The sequence below is a fragment of the Typopeltis vanoorti genome, chromosome 2 (assembly GCF_054136105.1).
Source record: "Typopeltis vanoorti isolate ZY-2024b chromosome 2, IOZ_Tvanoo_1.0, whole genome shotgun sequence".
Taxonomy (NCBI): Eukaryota; Metazoa; Arthropoda; class Arachnida; order Uropygi; family Thelyphonidae; genus Typopeltis; species Typopeltis vanoorti.
This window is the reverse complement of record NC_143550.1, coordinates 38675062-38693128: the sequence shown is the minus strand read 5'-3', so window position 1 is coordinate 38693128 and position 18067 is coordinate 38675062. Positions and strand designations below refer to the sequence as shown.

At 36.4% G+C, this 18067-nt stretch overlaps 1 protein-coding gene across 2 annotated transcripts in view; it reads right to left on the bottom strand.

The window, feature by feature from the left end:
- Nucleotides 1-18067, bottom strand: part of LOC150108931 (uncharacterized) — a 298899-nt gene that overhangs the window by 19535 nt on the left and 261297 nt on the right. For both annotated transcript variants that reach the window (XM_090411045.1, XM_090411050.1), the window contains exons 17-18: nucleotides 6237-6360; nucleotides 977-1109 (exon numbers count right to left, since the gene is read on the bottom strand). In XM_090411045.1, coding sequence (XP_090267171.1) covers nucleotides 977-1109; nucleotides 6237-6360 — 257 coding nt within the window. The remainder of the gene's footprint in view (nucleotides 1-976; nucleotides 1110-6236; nucleotides 6361-18067) is intronic.

Below are 18067 nucleotides of genomic sequence, written 5' to 3'. Positions count from 1 at the left end.
TTTAGAATACCATACTATTGGGATGGATGATGGTGTGATTGTATAAATATCTGCTAGTATGTGTTGGCTTTCTATAAAATGAAAAAAAGATAATGAATCATCTGAAAGGCAGGTGACTAGTGTGTCTAGGAAGAAATATTATTTGATTTTTTCCTACTCTTCCTCTATATGGTCCAATTACTGTTTTTGCTCTTCTTAATCAAACATTTTCTCTGACTGAATTAACTAAAACAATCTGCTGGTCAGGTTGGCTGAGTAGTTAACATAAATGCATTCCAACTAAGAGGCTGCAGGTCTGAATCCCTCTGTGGGAATGAATGTTTGTAATCATTGTTAGGTAGGAGATGAATTTCATCACCTAATGCGAGACCACAGTTCCACTTATTTGAGGCCTGAAGTGGCTTGAAAAAGTTCCATCTTGTCTCTAGAGTATGGTTTCCAGATTATATAAAAAATAAAGAAAAATACAAAACAATATATAAAATTAAAAATATTGAAGAAATCTTTCCCCATCCAAGGTACTAACTATACTATACTGATGTACTCTATGTTTATTATTACTGCATGGACATCTCCATGGAGTCATCGTGGGAGATCCAAATTATCAACACAATATCTATCATACCCCCACCTTACAGCCATTAACAGACAAAGCACTCATGACTGATGGTGTAGATGTAGATGATGATGTAGTTGAAGTATGCTGGATTGAGTGGTGGAGACAGAGTTATTGAGAAGATGCCCTCCCTCGATGAGTCTTTGGAGTCCTTAGAGGTGTCACGTAATAATAATAATCACAAATAGGATTTCTGTATGTACTTTAATAATTAAAATGGATATATAAAATTAAATTTAAAATTATTTAAATCTTTTTTTGCCAAAGAGATATCAGAAAATGTATCTACTGTGTTTAGTGTGAAATGGATATGCTTCAAAATCACATAATTTATTTAAATTAAAGCTAAATATGAGGTACCTGAGCATTGGAGTCCTTCAACTGATGACTAAGTGTTTCCAGTCTCTCTGCTAAAACAGCACTTTCTACACACTTTGCTGAATACTTTTCCGCCATAGAGAGAATTTCTTGTTTAATTCCATGCAACTCATTTCTTAAGTTTAAAAAAAAAAAAAAAAATTAAAAAAGTGAAGTTATACAGTCAATAGTTTTAATTATTTACAAATTTCTCAGATGACTAATCAGCGATATTTTATATTGGTAATCCTGGATATTATGAAAAGTAAAGAAGGATAAAATTAAAAATATTTATATTGCTTATAATATAAACCATATGTAAATAGACATGTATTCTACACGTCTAAATAACTTAAATTGTACATAAAATTTACACTTTTTCCGAAACATTTTCATGAAGCTGCTAATATTTGATTGTAAACTGGAAAGGCTATTTGAAAGTGGAAAGTGGTTAGTTTGTTGTCCAGATATGACAGTAATGAACTGAGAAGGAGAGCAATGATACTGAATGACAAAATGACTAAATTGTGTCAGGAAGAGAGTGTTTAATTTGTGAATGTATGTGCAATGAATTCAAAGGGAAGTTAGAATGGTTCAAAGATGATGGAATGCATTTGAATGGGTCTGGTGTTGGTCATCTGAAGCAATTATTGTTTAATAAGATGCACAGGGTCCATACAAAATTAGTATGATATGACTAAGAGCGAGAGAGAGGTTGAGAAGCAGGTTGTGGAAAGACGGGAAGAGGATGGATATACAAAGGTGAGGAAGTGATTATAGCAGAGCAAAGTGACGCAGTGCAAAATGGCATGAATGATAAGAATATAAATGAAATTCAGAGTCAGAGTCAGAATCAGGGAAATGGGAATGGGCTGAACAAAGAGAGAAGTGCACTATAGCAGAGAGAAAGTAGAGTGATTGTGTTGATGGGGTAGTCTCAAAGAGTGGAGAATTGTTAACTTGTATACTAATATATACAGATTATCAGAAATAAAGGAGCTGACTTTATAACACTGATTGAATCAGTATGCCTAAAAATAATTTGCATAAGTGAAACGTTGACTGAGGATGATATACTATCATGACTTGAAATAGTAGGATATAAAATTTTCTGAAATGATAGGAAGATCAAGAGAGGAGGATGAGTATTGTTAATAGTAGCACATGAATTGTGTCCTTAAAGAGTCAAAGTGGAAAATAGTAGTACATGTGAAGATTATGAAGCTGTTTAGTGTGAAGTTGAGATAGAATAGTATATCTAATAGGATGCTGTTATAGGCCAGGGAACGTGGAGAGTATTGATTATGAAATGTTTAGACAAATTAGTTAGGCAAGTAAAAGGAAGATGATCCTAATAGAAGATTTTACTTATAGAAATGTTAAATGGTGCATAGTAACAAGGAGAGTGAATTTGTTGAGTTTCTGCAGGATAACTATCCGAAGCAACACACGGTTTATTGGTGTTATCCTCACGGGATGTTTGTGAATGAGGTATTAACACCACCAGTTGGCAAAAGTGATCATAAGGTATTGGCTTGGAAGGTGGTTAACAGGAAAAGTTGTTATCAAGAAGGTCTATGTGGAACTATAAGGTGGGTGATCATCAGAAGCTCTGTAGTCAACTAGCATCAATACATTGAGTTAATTAATTGTGTAGAAAAGATGCTGACAGTGCATGGGAAATGATAAGGCAGTATCTAACACAAGCAATGCATAACTGTATATCAAGAATTAAGTGAATAAATAGAGTAGGAGTGAGATGGATGAATGATGAAATCAAGCAAGCAGTGTTACAAAAGAAGATATTATGGAGGAAGTACAAGGCAGTTCGCAGTGAACAGATGCATGAAGAATATAAAGTGCAGGCCAGAAATAAAAAGTAGAATATGAGAGAAGATTGGCCAGTTAAGTCAAAGCTAATCTGAGGGATTTTTTCTGCTATGTGACAATCAAGACGAAAAATAATTATGGCAGGTTGATGTTGGTGGATAGTTATGGTAGCAGAGTAACCATAGCAAATCAGAATGGAATTATTTAATGATCACTTCATCAGTGTATATCATAGTGGCATGAATGATGCTGTGCAGCATGTAAAAGGGAGGCAAGAATTAGGAGAATTAAACATGAAAGAATCAGAAGTGTATCAAGTGTTGCTCGGGTTAGATGTTAATAAGGCTGTGGGAATGGATGAAATATCATCATGTATTTTTAAAGAATGTGCAAAAGAGTTAGCCATGCCCTTGTCCTGGTTACTTAATGAGAGTCTTGCAGAGGGTAGAGTTCCTAAGGTGTGGAAAGAAGGCAAAATAATACCCCTCCACAAGCATAGTTTGAGAATAGAAATTTCCAATTATAGACAAGTCTATGTGTCTGCAGCTGTGATCAAAGTGTTGGAAAAATTTGTTAAAAATATAATACAGGCCTGGGTCGATGAACCTAAGATTCTTTATGATGGTCAGCATGGGTTTGTGAAGGGCAAGTCTTGTTTTAGCAATCTGCTTATGTGTTATAAGGTGACAAATGTGTTGGATAAGGGAGAATCATATACAATGATATTCTTGGACTTTGCAAAAGCATTTGATAGATTACATTTGATAAGTTGGTGTACAAGCTGCAGAGGATAGGAATGTATAGTATACTGGCTAGATGGATTGGAGAGTGGCTCTGAATGATACCAGCAAGTTGTGTATGATGGAGTTGTGTCTCAGAAAAGGAAGGTCACCAGTGGTATGCCTCAGTGTTCTGTTCTTGGCCCCCCCTACTATTTAACTTGTTTGTTAATGATATTTCTTGCGTCTTTATAAAGAAGGCTATAAAGAATTATTTTTATTCTATTTATGTGATCATACCACCTAAGAGTTCTTCCCACCTATTCTGGAAAAATGAAAATATTCCTTTCTGAATTAAATTAACTAATAATATGTCTAATGGAAGCATTAGCTAATAGAACACAGAAGATATGTTCATCTAGATTTTGATGCAAAGATATATCGTGGCAAAATTTTAAACAAATGAGAAGAACATTTTTTGTAAATTAAGATATGGGAGAAAAAAGTTTATACTGATTTCTTAGTAATTTCACTTTCTTTATAAAATATTAAATAATTGTTATGATTATGTTTCTAGTTTAAAACTGAAGTTTAAATTATTTCTATATAAATTTTTAAATACACAATTAAAATATAATGCTTTATTTCCACCACAATAAGGGTTTTCTTCATTAAAAATGTTGCAGCATGCAAAAAATTATACTACCACACATTCAAGGCATTGTGAAACATTTGCAATTAATCTATTCTTTTATTCTCCACGGCCTAAATTAATTACACATTTTTCACATTAATTTTTATCTTTATATTTTAACAGTATAGTTAATGCAATTGAATAAGCATTTTTTTAAATTTTGTTATGAGGATTCTTTCTCAAGAATATCATATTAAAAAATGGATATGACTTAATCACTCATTTTTAAACAACATAATAAAGACACTTGTGATGCAAAAAGTAATTGTGATGAATAGACATCTGGTGACAGGAGTTAGTTAAGATGTCATAACAGGACATCTTAACTAATTAGATGTCCTGTTATGACATCTAATTAGTCCTGAAGGACTGAGGCAACTCGTGGTAAATGTTGACTAAGCTCTCATCACTTGTCTTAGTATCACCCATAATGCAAAGCACATCTCCTTGCAGACATGTATAATGCTATGCATTAAGGGAAGGGCCATTACCCAGACCGGTTTTGACCTTTATTGAGGTCTTGTCAGTGGGAGCCCTTTACCATGAGTTGCCTCAGTCCTGAAGATACTTCAGGCACAAACTTTGTTTGCTTACACTTGGATAAAGGATTAAATTTATTATAGTCTAACCAAGTGAAAAAAAAACTTCCAACATCTTTCTCTAATCCACAGTTATTTAATAATAAGGTAAGACACCTTTTGGCAACTTGTATAGGTAAATATGACTTCTCCATTACTTCCACCTTAGTATCACTACCTCTGGCTCCCGCTGACGAGACCTCAATAAAGGTCGAAACTGGTCTTGATAGTGGTCCTTTCCTTAATGCATAGCATTATACATGTCCACAGGGAGATACTAAGACAAGTGATGAGAGCTTAGTCCACCTCTACCACGAGTTGCCTCAGTCCTGAAGATACTTCAGGTGCAATCTTTGTTTGCTTACACTTGGATATAAAGGATTAAACTAAATTTATTATAGTCTAACCAAGTGGGAAAAAAAAAAACTTCCATTAGCTTTTTGATTTTTCCAATGCCAGTTAGGAAGTCTGATGTTCAAATAATTAGCAAAAACTATAAAAAAATTACATCTTAATGAATCATATTCAGACTTCTTTGGTGTTAAAGAGTGGTTCAATAGGTAATAAGTAAAACTCCAAATGATGGATTGAATATGGACTTTTTGTATGTTCTACTGGAGTTTAACTGAAAAGTCATATGCCAGGTCAGATGTTATATGACTCACTTTATTTAATGAGATGCAAAATTAACTTGCTTTTCTCGCACTAAAAATACAAGATCTCCAAAAGGGAAATACAAGATCTCACCCCTCACTGTCATCTTTAAATAAGAATAAAAAAAAGTAATAAAACAGTGCTTGTAATATTTCACCTGTGATTTATTAAAACATCTTATAACAGGAAATCATTGTAGTTTTTTAGTGACATGATGCCACACAGAAGTCTAACGAAAACTCAATCACTAATTAAAATTAGTACAAATAAATGCATATGGTTTCATTCCTGAATGGTTTAGCATATCTACTCTCCAACTCTCATGGAGGGCATGTGTGGATATTTGTGATACTTTTAGGTGGGAGATGAATTTCATCACCTAATGTGAGACCAATGTCCCATTTATTGGAGGCCTGAAATGGCTTGAAAAAGTAGCATGTGTAGTCTCTAGAGCAAAGTTTTCACACTGTGTAAAAAAAAAAAATTAAAAAAAAAAAGATACAAAATTAATAAAAACAGAAAAATAATTCTTAGCACACCAATATTAACCAGCCATATGGATAAAATACATCACTCTGTATACACCATATATTTCAATGTAATATCAATAGTATTGCAAATTTAATATGCAATTCGCATCCATGGTGTCTATAGAAGTCATGGCTGGTTGGGTGGTTAATATACTACAGGTTTACAAAACCTTTTGTGAACGAGAGTCACTCATTTTATATTTAATATAAAACTCAGGTTATATTTAATATAAAAAAATACTTAGTGACAATACTTACTGGTATTCACTTCTAAATATTTCAGTCTTCTGTTGTGCTATCATTTTATTACTATAATCTTCTTTAAATCTGGCTATTTCCACTTTTAAATCTTCATTATGAGCTTTCTTTAAAGCTTCAATAGCTAGAATAAAAGAAATTTAACTAATGATGAGAACCATTCCAGTTTTGAAATACAAAGATAGATTTTTAATTAACAATAACTATCAGATTATAAGTATAAAGGAGGAGAGAATTAATGAATGAGACTTCACTGAAACTTTAAGGAAAAATGATAATGTCCTTTGAGTTTTACTACACACAACTACAACCATGTAGTTTTTTTTTTTGTACATTATTACAGAGAGCCTCCAAAGGCAAGCATTAATCAGGACTATTCTTCCACCAGGTACAGTACATATGATAAAAGTTATTAAACTAAATTATAACAAAATAAAGATTAAAAATAAGCAAAAGAGATGTTAAATATACAGAACATTAGTCTACTTTATAAGATTCATTAAGGAAATACCGTGAGTAGACATATTACTAACTATTATAATAACGGAATTAACTCACATAAATTATTCTTTATTCGTAGAATTTTCACCTGAATATCACAGGCATCATCAGTACAGGTAGTCCGCACGGTTAGCCTAGTGGCTTTGCGCTTCGCAACCATATGCCCGGGGAAGGAGTGTCCTAGGTTCAATTCCCGTCGAAGACGTGAGGAACTTGAGGATCTTCCTCGGCCATAGCCAAGTTAGTCGGTCTTGGGCATGGACAGCAGGGTTTTAACCGGTCCGAGGACACACACAGATTACAGTCAGGAATACTGACCCAGCCATAGGTCTGATTCGTCAGCCTATGCCGGTTCTGGAGCCCAGATAAAATTTGGGGGGACTAGATGGTACCGTAAAAAGGGGGAATGCTGTATCATCACACGGAATTTATTTATTTATCAGTTCAGGTACAAGGCTAATTAAACAATAACTGTTATATTCGCAAAGCGCCACCTAAGTAGCTAAGGTTAAATTTCTTAAATTTATTTAATTATTATTTATTTTTTTAATTATTTAATTATAATAATTTAAAAAATAATTATTTTTTTTATATAATTAAATATATAATTGTATACAATTATATGTTAGGCTCTTCTGTACTTGAAGAGGATGCTGGAGCACGACTACTTAAAGCTCTTTTTATGAAGGACTTCTTTTAGCCATTGGATATGAAAGGAGGAATTAATATACTGCAATTCTTTTTATAAAAGTTCTTCTGAAGAACAAAAGAAGTGGGCTCTATGAACTAGTGTTTTTATAGAACCTGCCTTTTGAATGGGATGGTGATGTGATTAAGCATGGATGTACTGGCCTGTATGAGTCTCTTTCCTATAGACTGTGAATTGTAGATAACCATCTGGTTGGCAAAGAATCAATAGGTCTAGAAAGGCTAACTGCTTATTTACTTCTAGGGTTAACTGGATCCTTGGATGAAGTGCATTAATTTTTGAGAGAAACTGTTGTAGTTCTTCTGAGGTGTGCAGTATATTAATTCCTCCTTCATATCCAATGGCTATATGAAGTCCTTCATAAAAAGAGCTTTAAGTAGTCGTGCTCCAGCATCCTCTTCAAGTACAGAAGAACCTACACGTATACCTATCCCCTATGTACAAGGGGGTTAGTGAATGCATAGCTAAGGTGCTAAAACCACTAAATATCTGTGTGGCTTTTCGACCCGTCAGAAAAATCTCCACATTCCTAATGTCTCCAAAGGACAAGCTCCCACATCTCAGCTATCCAGGTGTCTACCAGATTCCCTGCTCATGTGGGTTATCATATTTCAGACAAACAGGAAGAACTGCTCAGGTCCGGTTAGAAGAACACCAGTCATATATCCAGTACCTTGAAGCCGAACAGTCTGGAATTGTAGAACATGCCATCAACACCAGACATAGAGTTAAGTGGAATAAGACAAAAGTCATTCACAAAAGTCGGTTCCTAATGGAACGGCTATACAAAGAAGCATGTGAAACATTACTTTTCCCTAACCTAAACAGATCCGATGGTCTACGTCTTCCACCCTTGTAGGAGATAGTACTTTATAAAACAGCAAATCTTTCCTAACATATAATTGTATACACATATATATATTTAATTATATAAAAAAATAAAAAATAAATTTTATTTTATTTTTATTAATTATTATAATTAAATAAATTTAGGAAATTTAACCTTAGCTACTTAGGTGGCGCTTTTGTGAATATAAGTTATTGTTTAATTAGTCTTGTACCTGTACTGATAATGCCTGTGATACTCAGGTGAAAATTCTATGAATAAAGAATAATTTACGTAAGTTAATTCCATTATTATAATAGTTAGTAATTAGTCTACTTTGTACATAGAGGCCGCTGACTTCACATCAATCACCTAAGTATTTTATGCAAAACCTGTAATATGAAGTTAACATTATCTCTATATACAAGTAAATTAGTCATGAAAATACTTCATGTGCAAACCGTTTGCTTATGCTTAAGAAAAAGGATTAAAATAATATATAAGTTCTTGCAAAGTACATATAATATCCTTTGCAACTAGGTGGTAAAATTTTCTGATTGAGAATATATGAAATCTGCATTAATTTAACATTGGTATCTTCCTGGTTTTAGCTCCCAATGATGAAACCTTAGAATTTCAGCAAGAAAAGTACAGTTGACCCTTGAAGAATGCAGATTTGAATTGTGTGGGTCCACTTATATGAGTTTTTATTTTTAATGAATATGTTGGAAAAGCATATGACCGGGTTCCTCGGGATAAACTTTGGCATGTAGTACAGGAGTATGGAGTGGATGGCCAACTATTAGCTGCCATCAAGTCCCTGTATGAATGGCCAGAGTTTTGTGTCAGGGTAAACAGCACAAAGTCTGAACCTTTCACAGTCTCCATTGGCCTCCGCCAAATGTGTGTGTTCTGTCACCCCTCCTTTTCATAATATTTATGGATTGGATTGATAGGCACAGCTGAGGCAGTGAGTGTGTCAGAATTGGAAGATGTAGCATTGGACGTCTGCTTTTTGCAGATGACCTAGTTCTGCTTAGCTCTTCCACAGATGACCTCCAGCGGACCCTGGATAGGTTTGTAGCTGTTTGTGCAGATGCTGGAATGAAGATCAGTGTGGCCAAAACTGAAACATTTGTGGTTTCAAGACAGCCATCCCAGTGCACTCTACATGTAAGTGGAGTCCCCAATGAGGCAGGTGGAGAAGTTTAAATACCTTGGGTCCATATTCCCGAATGATGGAAAATGGGACGTAGAGCTAGATACTCTAAATGGCTTAGCAAGTTCAATATTGCGGGAGCTTGACCGTTCAGTAGTATTGAATTGGGAGTTAATACCAGTTACGTGATATGGGGACATAGACTGTATTGAAGACAGCCAGCTTTGCAGGCTGTCTTCAATACAGTCTATGTCCCCATCCTCACCTATGGTCATGAGAGTTGGGTAATGACCGAAAGAATGCGGACACGAATCCAAGTGGCTGAAATGAGGTTCCTTTGAGGGGTTGCGGGGCTGACAAGACTCAACAGAGTCAGAAGCTCTGCAATTCGGGAAACCCTCAATACTGAACCGCTGCTTCTCCGTGTTGAGAGATCACAGTTACGTTGGTACGGGCACCTGGTCAGAATGCCACAAGAGAGGCTCCCTCAGCAGGCCCTCTTTGCCAAGCCAGAGGGTGGGAGGCCAAGGACTCGCTGGATAGATTATATCTAAAACCTTGGGTGGACATGTTTGGGAATCCCACCAGAACACCGGAGCTTGGTGGCAGAGGATCGTGACCATTGGAAGTTCCTCTTGCAGCTATTTGCCCCCACAACCCAATTAGGAAAGGTGGGCCTTGAAAATGTATGTATGTATGTATGTATGTATGTATGTATGTATGTTAGAAATTTTTTTAGAGATTTCAACAATTTGAAAAAACTTGCAGATGAACTGTGCAGCTTAGAAATATCGAAAAAATTAAGAACAAGTTAGGTATGTCAGGAATTCATAAAATATTCCCTAGATGTTTTATTTTGCTATTGAAAAATAAAATATCTAGGGGATAACATATGAGCAAACTGATATTTCACCAAAAATGGCAGGTACAAAATCTTACAGAAAATATAGATGCACCATTTTAATGTTATGTTGGAGAATTGTCATTAATGGATTTATGGCAATTAACTATATACCTCTTAAAGGATATAAATAACTTGAATTTCTTATTAATATTCTAACTGTGGCAGTTTATTATTATTACATGACACCTCCAAGGAGTCAAAAGACTCACTGAGGAGGGCACCTACTTTACATCTCTCCGTCTCAACCATTTACAGCGAACCACCACTACTCTCATCACCTACACCAATACCGTTAGATGGTGTCTTTTTTTTTTTTTTTTTTGTCTGTAGACTCATCATGAGAGATCCAAATCAACCATCACATACACAAATCCTATCATACCTCTCCTTGAACCAATCACCATCAGGGAACTCACAACCAATTCTGGCAACCAGTTCCACTCACTCACCACTCTCTATGCAAAAAATCTGGTCTGCACATACCTACTCACTCTTGCACAACATCCACAGATGGCCCCTAGCTCTGACTATTTGTCATATATTGAAAAATTTCACTTGCATCAATTTTATAAAACCCCTTTAATATCTTAACAGTTTCTATCACGTCCCCTCTTTTCTACCTATCAACTAAACTTTGTAACTTACAAACCTTCAACCTATCCTTGTAGGGAGTATTCCACACACCTGTCACCATCTTGGTCACTCGTCTCTGAATCCTTTCAATTACCTTCTGATCCCCAAGAAACCCAGGTAACCAATCTGTGCACAATCATCAATGTGAATGTATTCTGAAGGTTAAAAGACTAAATAAAGTGGGTGTCAAATGCATGAATAAAGGGATTAAGCTTGAAATTTGGAAAAAGAGGATACTGTGGAGGCATTACAGGATGAATAATGGCAGCAATTATTCGCATGAGTAGTATAAAGGGCAGGCCAGGAAGGTGATTTAGTTGGTAAGAACTGCAAAACCACTTTCTGCTCATTTTGCAGTTTTGCAAAATGAGCAGAAATTAGCAAATCAGGAAAAAGAAAAACCCTAGAGAGTTCAGATATGTGGCAAGTAGAAAAAAAACTGATGGTAAGATGACAGATGACGTTAATGGATGAAAATAGTCGAATGGTAACTGCTGCAGAAGATATTGTTGAGGTATTCAGTGAACAATTTATAAAGATGTTTCATCCTCATCAGGATAAAACAGCACACAGGAGAGGATGACTTAATTGTGAGGGAGCAGGAGATATATGAGGAAATAAATAAGCTTGATGTCAATAATGTCATAGGATTTGATGACACATCACCACGTATCTTAAGGAAATGTTCCAGGGAATTGGCATGCTTGTTTAATAAGAATCTTACAACAGCACAGGTTCCAAGAAAGTGGAAAGAAGGTAAAATTATTCCCCTGCATAAATGTGGTAATAAGGCTGTGGCTACAAATTATAAGCTTATCTGTAGATCTGGAGTTGTGGTTAAGGTATTGGAACTAGGTGAAAACTAGGATATAGAAATAAGTCGATAACAGCAGTATTTTCTGTGGTTGCTGGCATGGGTTTGTTAAAGAAAGATCATGTTTTACTAATTTACTTATGTACTATAACATGGTGACAAATGTCTTGGACAAGAGATGCATATACAATGGTATACTTAGGTTTTGCAAAAGCTTTTGATAGACTGCCAGAATACAAGCTGTTAAAAAAATTGAAAGGGATGGGATTGGATAACAGAAAGTTGTATGGGGGGAGGGTGCAGTGTCCTGAAAGAGGAAAAGTCACTAGTGGGGTACTGCAAGGGGGTCTGTACTGGGGCCAATGTTGTTTAATTTGTATATTAATGATACTGGAATGGGTTTAACTGGTGATATGGAATTGTTTACAGATCATGTGAAATTGGGGAGAGCAATGCAGAATCAAGCAGATGTTGTTGCCTTACAGGACAGCCTGAATAAATTGTATGAATGGGCCTTTCAGTGTTGCAAAGTGTAAGGTTTGAAATTTGGTTAGCAACGATGTTATGCAAAGTATACACTTGGTGGGGAAACTTTAAAGGAAGTAAGAGATGAGAAATCTGGAAGTGGTGGTGGATAAGGACCTGAAATTCATGCAGATAGCATATCTGTATTATCTAATAGTATGCACTATGTTAATTTCATTTACAGCTGCTTATTCTTAATAATTTTGGAGTGGTTAACACTCAGCCTTATCTCATGGAATCAGGGCATGTGAAGACAGTCAAATATTAGTTCCTAGTTCTCTTTCAACTGAGTTATCCACATCTAGTCAAATATAATACAAGGCATCCTGGCTTCCCAGTTATATTTCATTCAAGGAATATACTGCACTGCACAAGATCTTACATGGGAACTAGCCTATATTACTGGAAATAAGGAGCCTGAGGAGTGAATTAACGTGGATGCAGAATGAGTTATATCAATTAGGAAAGACAGAGTGACTGTTGGAAAAAGAAAGGCCAGGAAATGAGAACTTGAAGGTGACTAATTGCAGCAGTAATTTAGAATGCAGACTAAAAGAGTAAAAGATTGAAAGAGAATAGTGTTGTTTGAGGATTCAATTGTAAAATATGCAAAATATGAACAGATGCTGAAAGTGGGTCTGAGAGGTGATACAATTAGTAAAATGACTGAGGATGTGTAGAAAGGAGGAAGTGCAGATTGTAAAATGCTACCCACAAATAATTTGTAAGGTAGCCTTTTAAATGAGGCAGTAAGGAATTTGAAAATGTTATTAAAAACTGTGAAGCATAAGTATTAACAACAGAGTTGTAAGTATATTGTCCAGGTATAATAGTAGGGAGTTGAGAAAGGCAATGATTAGGAATGTCATGATAGCAAGGATGTGTAAGAACCTTGTGTATATTGATCTATGGAATAAGTTCGAGGGTAAGAGAGAGAATGGTTTGCATATGAGCGAGAATGGTAGTGAAAAGCTTGGTAGATTGCTGTTGATTGGATAAGAGTGTGTCTCGGCAGGCAAGTGAGAAACAGATGGTGGTGTGTGCACGTGCATAACCGCACTTGTGTGTGAGTTCTCACAACAGGCGTATTGGTGGGATAAGTAATGTGGTTTCAAGGATTGTCTAGAAAAACATTTGTGTTAAGGATTTGATCCCATGAGAATGTTAGGAATTGTATGATGGGAAGGGGGGTTTTAATGAGTTCTTGAGTGTGCCTATTGAGATGGATGATAAATTTGCTGACTGGTTTGAGATTGGGAATGCACAGACAGTGAAACAACATCTATTAGAGAGGGTGCATGAGGCACTAACAAATCAAATGAGTGTGTGTGTGTGTGAATGGATGGAAACAGTTGGATGTTCCTGAGAAAGCAAACTGAAATGAGATAGTCAGTAGTAGGTTTAGGGGGTAGCTGTGGACACAGGAAGCAATTAATCTTTACATAATGTAAGAAGCATTCAGAACAAGAGGAAGGAGTTTTGGAATTGGTTAGTTCTTCTTGGCCAAAATTATCATTAGCAAAATGTGACTAACAAATGTAGCTACTGTGTTTTCAGGACAGACAGAGCAAACAAGTTAGGGAGAAGGGTATTACTGATGATAGCAGATGAACTGCAGCCAAAAAAGTAGAAGTTTAACAGGAAATCAGTACAATGAAAAGCAGTACATTTGAGGCCATTTGGTATGAAATAGAGGTTAACTGGACAACACACATAATTGGTTGATGGTACAGACCAGAGAATGCAAGGAATGATGCAAATGATATGCATAGCCAAATAACTCAGTGTGTGGAGGGCAGATAATTATTATGGGAGACTTCAAATATGGGGACATAGACTGAAAGGAGGAAAGGTCACATGGGTTAGGTTAAAGGATATGGAATGAATTTATACAGCTATTAAGAGATAATTATTTAAGGCAGCATGCGATAGCAGGTATTAGGGGACTGAGAGTGCTGAATCTTGTGATGTATCAGAAGATTTGTCTATAACAAAGGTGCTACATTGCGACCAACTGGTCGGAGCAATCATGTAGTTATGACCTCGCAGGTGGCTTCATAAATGTGTGTATTTTTCACTAAAGAAGAGTTGCATGAGAAATAACAGAGCTGGTAAGTATGAAAAACTCATAATTACAGGAGACTCCATGGAGAAGTGCTTTGGGAAGACAGGAGAAAGGATGTTAATAGTGCATGGGAAATGATCAAGGGGTGTCTGAATGAAGGAACAGTAGAATGTATACCTAGAATCAGGAAGATAAATAAAACAGGAATTAAATTGATGAGTAACATCATTCATTAAGCAAGAGTTGCTAAAAAGAAAGGTTTGTGGAAGACATTTAAAGAGAAACATTTTCAACAATCTCACAAGAAGTATAAAGCACAGGCTAAAAAGAAAAAGAGAATAGTAAGGAAGGCAAAATCAGAGTATGAAAGGAAATTAGCTGAGCAAGCCAAGGATAATCTGAATGAGTTCTATGAGTAAGTGGCAAGTAAAACACAGAATGACTATGGTAGAATAATTTTGGCGAATGCTGATGGTAGGGAAGTGACCGAAGCATATGAAATAGTTGAATTACTGAGTGATCACTTTGCAAGGGTCTATCATCTAGGTGGATATACTACAGTAACAGATGCGACAAGGATTGATATTGAAACAGAGACAGATGCAGCAAATGTGTATACAATATTACAGAAACCTGATGTAAATATGGCTATGGGATAAGATGCAGCATCAGCTTGCATATGTTGAGAATGTGCTAGGGAAGAGGCAGTACCTTTTGACCATCTCAATTTTGAGTCTCAGCTCTGGTAGAGACCAAGGGAGTGGGATAGGAATTGGATACCATATGGAGGGCAGCATGGTATTGTGAAATGTTGTTCATGCCACAGTAATTAACTCGCTTCTTTATATAATAAAGTAACAGATGGGCTGAATAAGGGTAATGGCTAAATGATGATACCGATAGACTTCTCAAAAGCATTTGACAGGGTACTGCACAGACTCTGTTATATAAACTGGAGCATATGGGTTTGGATATGAAGCTGGTGAGTGGATAAAAAGGTGGCTAATGAATAGACATCAAAGAGTAGTTTATTGAAAAGTTAAGTTCAGGTGAAGGCATGCGACTAGCAGTGTACCATAAGGCTCTGTACTCAGGCCACTGCTATTTAAATGGTATATTAACCCCCCAACCGGCCATGATGTCTATAGACATCCAGCTAAATCTGGATACGATTCTGTAATACCCATTGAATAACATGGATAAGAAGTGCAATTTGGTTTCGCTATTTCATCCACCTCGGCCGGTAGGGAGGTTAATAATACAGGAAATGATATGAAGTGAAATATTCAGTTAGTTGGTGATGATGTAAAACGTAAGACAAAAAGTTAATAAGGACGATGTGAAGATCTTGCAGGACAACTTATACAGACTAATAGCATGGGCAAAGAAGAAGAATAGCTGTTGGTTTAATGTGGCAAAGCATAAGTTGATTCATCTTGGGATAAAAGATTATCAACTGTATATTACATTGATGGGATTTGAACAAGAAATTATTGGGAGGTAGTGAACTCTGGGTTAAAGCTCAGAGGCCATATCGCAAAAGTGATTAAATATCTCATAGGATTACCTGGTTATTCACGAATACATTAATAAGCAGAGATAAGGAGGTCATAATACTTCTTTAAAAGGCCATGTGAAGTGTGGGATGCTCCTTATGAGGATAGATTGAAGATTTGCAAGTTACAGAAACTGGCTGATAGGAGGAAAGAGAGGGAGGGGTAAGTTACTTAAAGGCTGTTATAGGATTGATAATGAGCCCCTGTAGCTCATTCAGCATAGACTAAGCCCTTTGGTCAGAAACATCTGGGTTCGAGTCCTGTCCATGATGTGAGGAACTTTTATCTGGTCTCCTTTTGACTAAAGGTGAGTTAGCTGGTCTCACACGGAGGTAGAGGGTTTTATCCATCTGGAAACTTGAGTTTTTCATCCTTCAGAACAGATAAACCGTTCCTGTGAACACACATGGATCTACAGTTATAAAATACATACTTAATCCCTCATCAGGAGGGCTCAACCTATCCTAAGGGATGGGGAGAGAAAAGGGTGGGAAACCTATATGAAATAAATAGGATTTATACAGATGAAATTTTTCAGAACATGACTATCGTGGAGAGAACTATGGGTCATCCCAAAAAGTTAAGGAACAGTTTAGTTAACAAGTGTGAGAGGACTAAATCTTTTTTTTTTTTTAAGAGTGGTGGAATAGATTGCTAGTCAGATTTATTTATTTATTCGTATGGAGTTTCCTCCCTTTTTCTCCCCTGTCCTGTTGGGGTGAGCTGAGCCACCCTCATGGGGGTGAGGGGTTAAATATTTATAGCTGTATATCCATGTGTGTTCACGGGGCCGGTTTGCCTGCTTGCGGGATGAAAAACGCCAGATAAACTGGCGAAAAAAAACCCTGCTGCCCGCGCCCAAGACTGGCTAACTTGGCTATGGCTGAGGAAGATCCTCAAATTCCTCAAATCTTTGATGGGAATCGAACCGGTGACACTCCTTCCCCAGTCATATGGTTGCGAAGCGCACAGCCACTAGGCTAACCACGCAGATGCTAGTCAGATGTAAGTGCTGCATTGGTGAATGAGTTGAAAGCAAAATATGACAGGTATTGTACAAAATATGATTAGTGTTTGGTTTTCGGAATGTCAGCAGGCCTCTCACAATAAGTCTACAGACTCCATAGAGGTGTCCATAATAATAATAACTTTTTTTTAGGGGGGGGGGGGGAGAGGTACAAATACTTTGACAGTTATTGTACAAAAGATGGTTAGTGCTTTTGGAATGTCAGCAGGCCTCCCACAATGAGTACAGATTCCATAGAGGTGTTTATAATAATAATAACTTTCCTTGGGGGGGGGGGGTCCAAATATTTAAAAAGTTATTATTATAACTTTTTAATAATCTTGCTGATAATTCAATTCTAATTTATTTAAAGTTTAGTGTATTTTTATTAAAAAAAGGAAACACTATCCAGAAACCTTACAAGCTGAGAATATATTGTAAAATTTCTATGTTCCCAAGATATAAATTATCTAAAACATCGACCTTTTACAGTGGAAATACACCCAAATTTCCTTATACAAATGTATCTATTTTTCTATGTAAAGAACAAAATAAGCCCAAAGGGAATTAACTCGCTCATTGTTCAAGAAGAGATGTGGATGTAATGAAACAAAGAGAAACGCCAAAGTTTCGGGCATGCCTTTTGAAAATTTTTTACAAGTCCCGTCGCAGGTGACCTTCAAGCTCAATATTGAAAGGGTGCGGTGGGAGTCAAAAGGAAAGTCCTGTAGGCAGGATTAAGGAGGGAAAGAGGGAAAGTAAGATTTTGTTGGCAAAAATTCGAGAACCATTAAGTCACGTGTTATTATCCAGGGTTCTCATAACTACGCGCAAGATTCGCACGGGGACATTAAGGGCGTCAAAAACTTAATCCAAAGTGAAGGGGCACTAGTGGTTAAAAGGGTTGGATCTGAGATGAAAAAGGGCTTTTTTTTTGTATCAGATATGATCCATCCATGAGAGATTGAGTTCGAGAGGTACCGTTAGTTCCGGAGGGGAAGACGGAGGTCCATCCACTGAGAGCCACTCAAGATGCAGCCATAGATATCTGGAGGCGATAAGCCAACCAGAAATCTTGCCATATTGGTGCTGAAACTCTGCCACTCTGTTGAGTAAGTGCATGCCCTGACCTA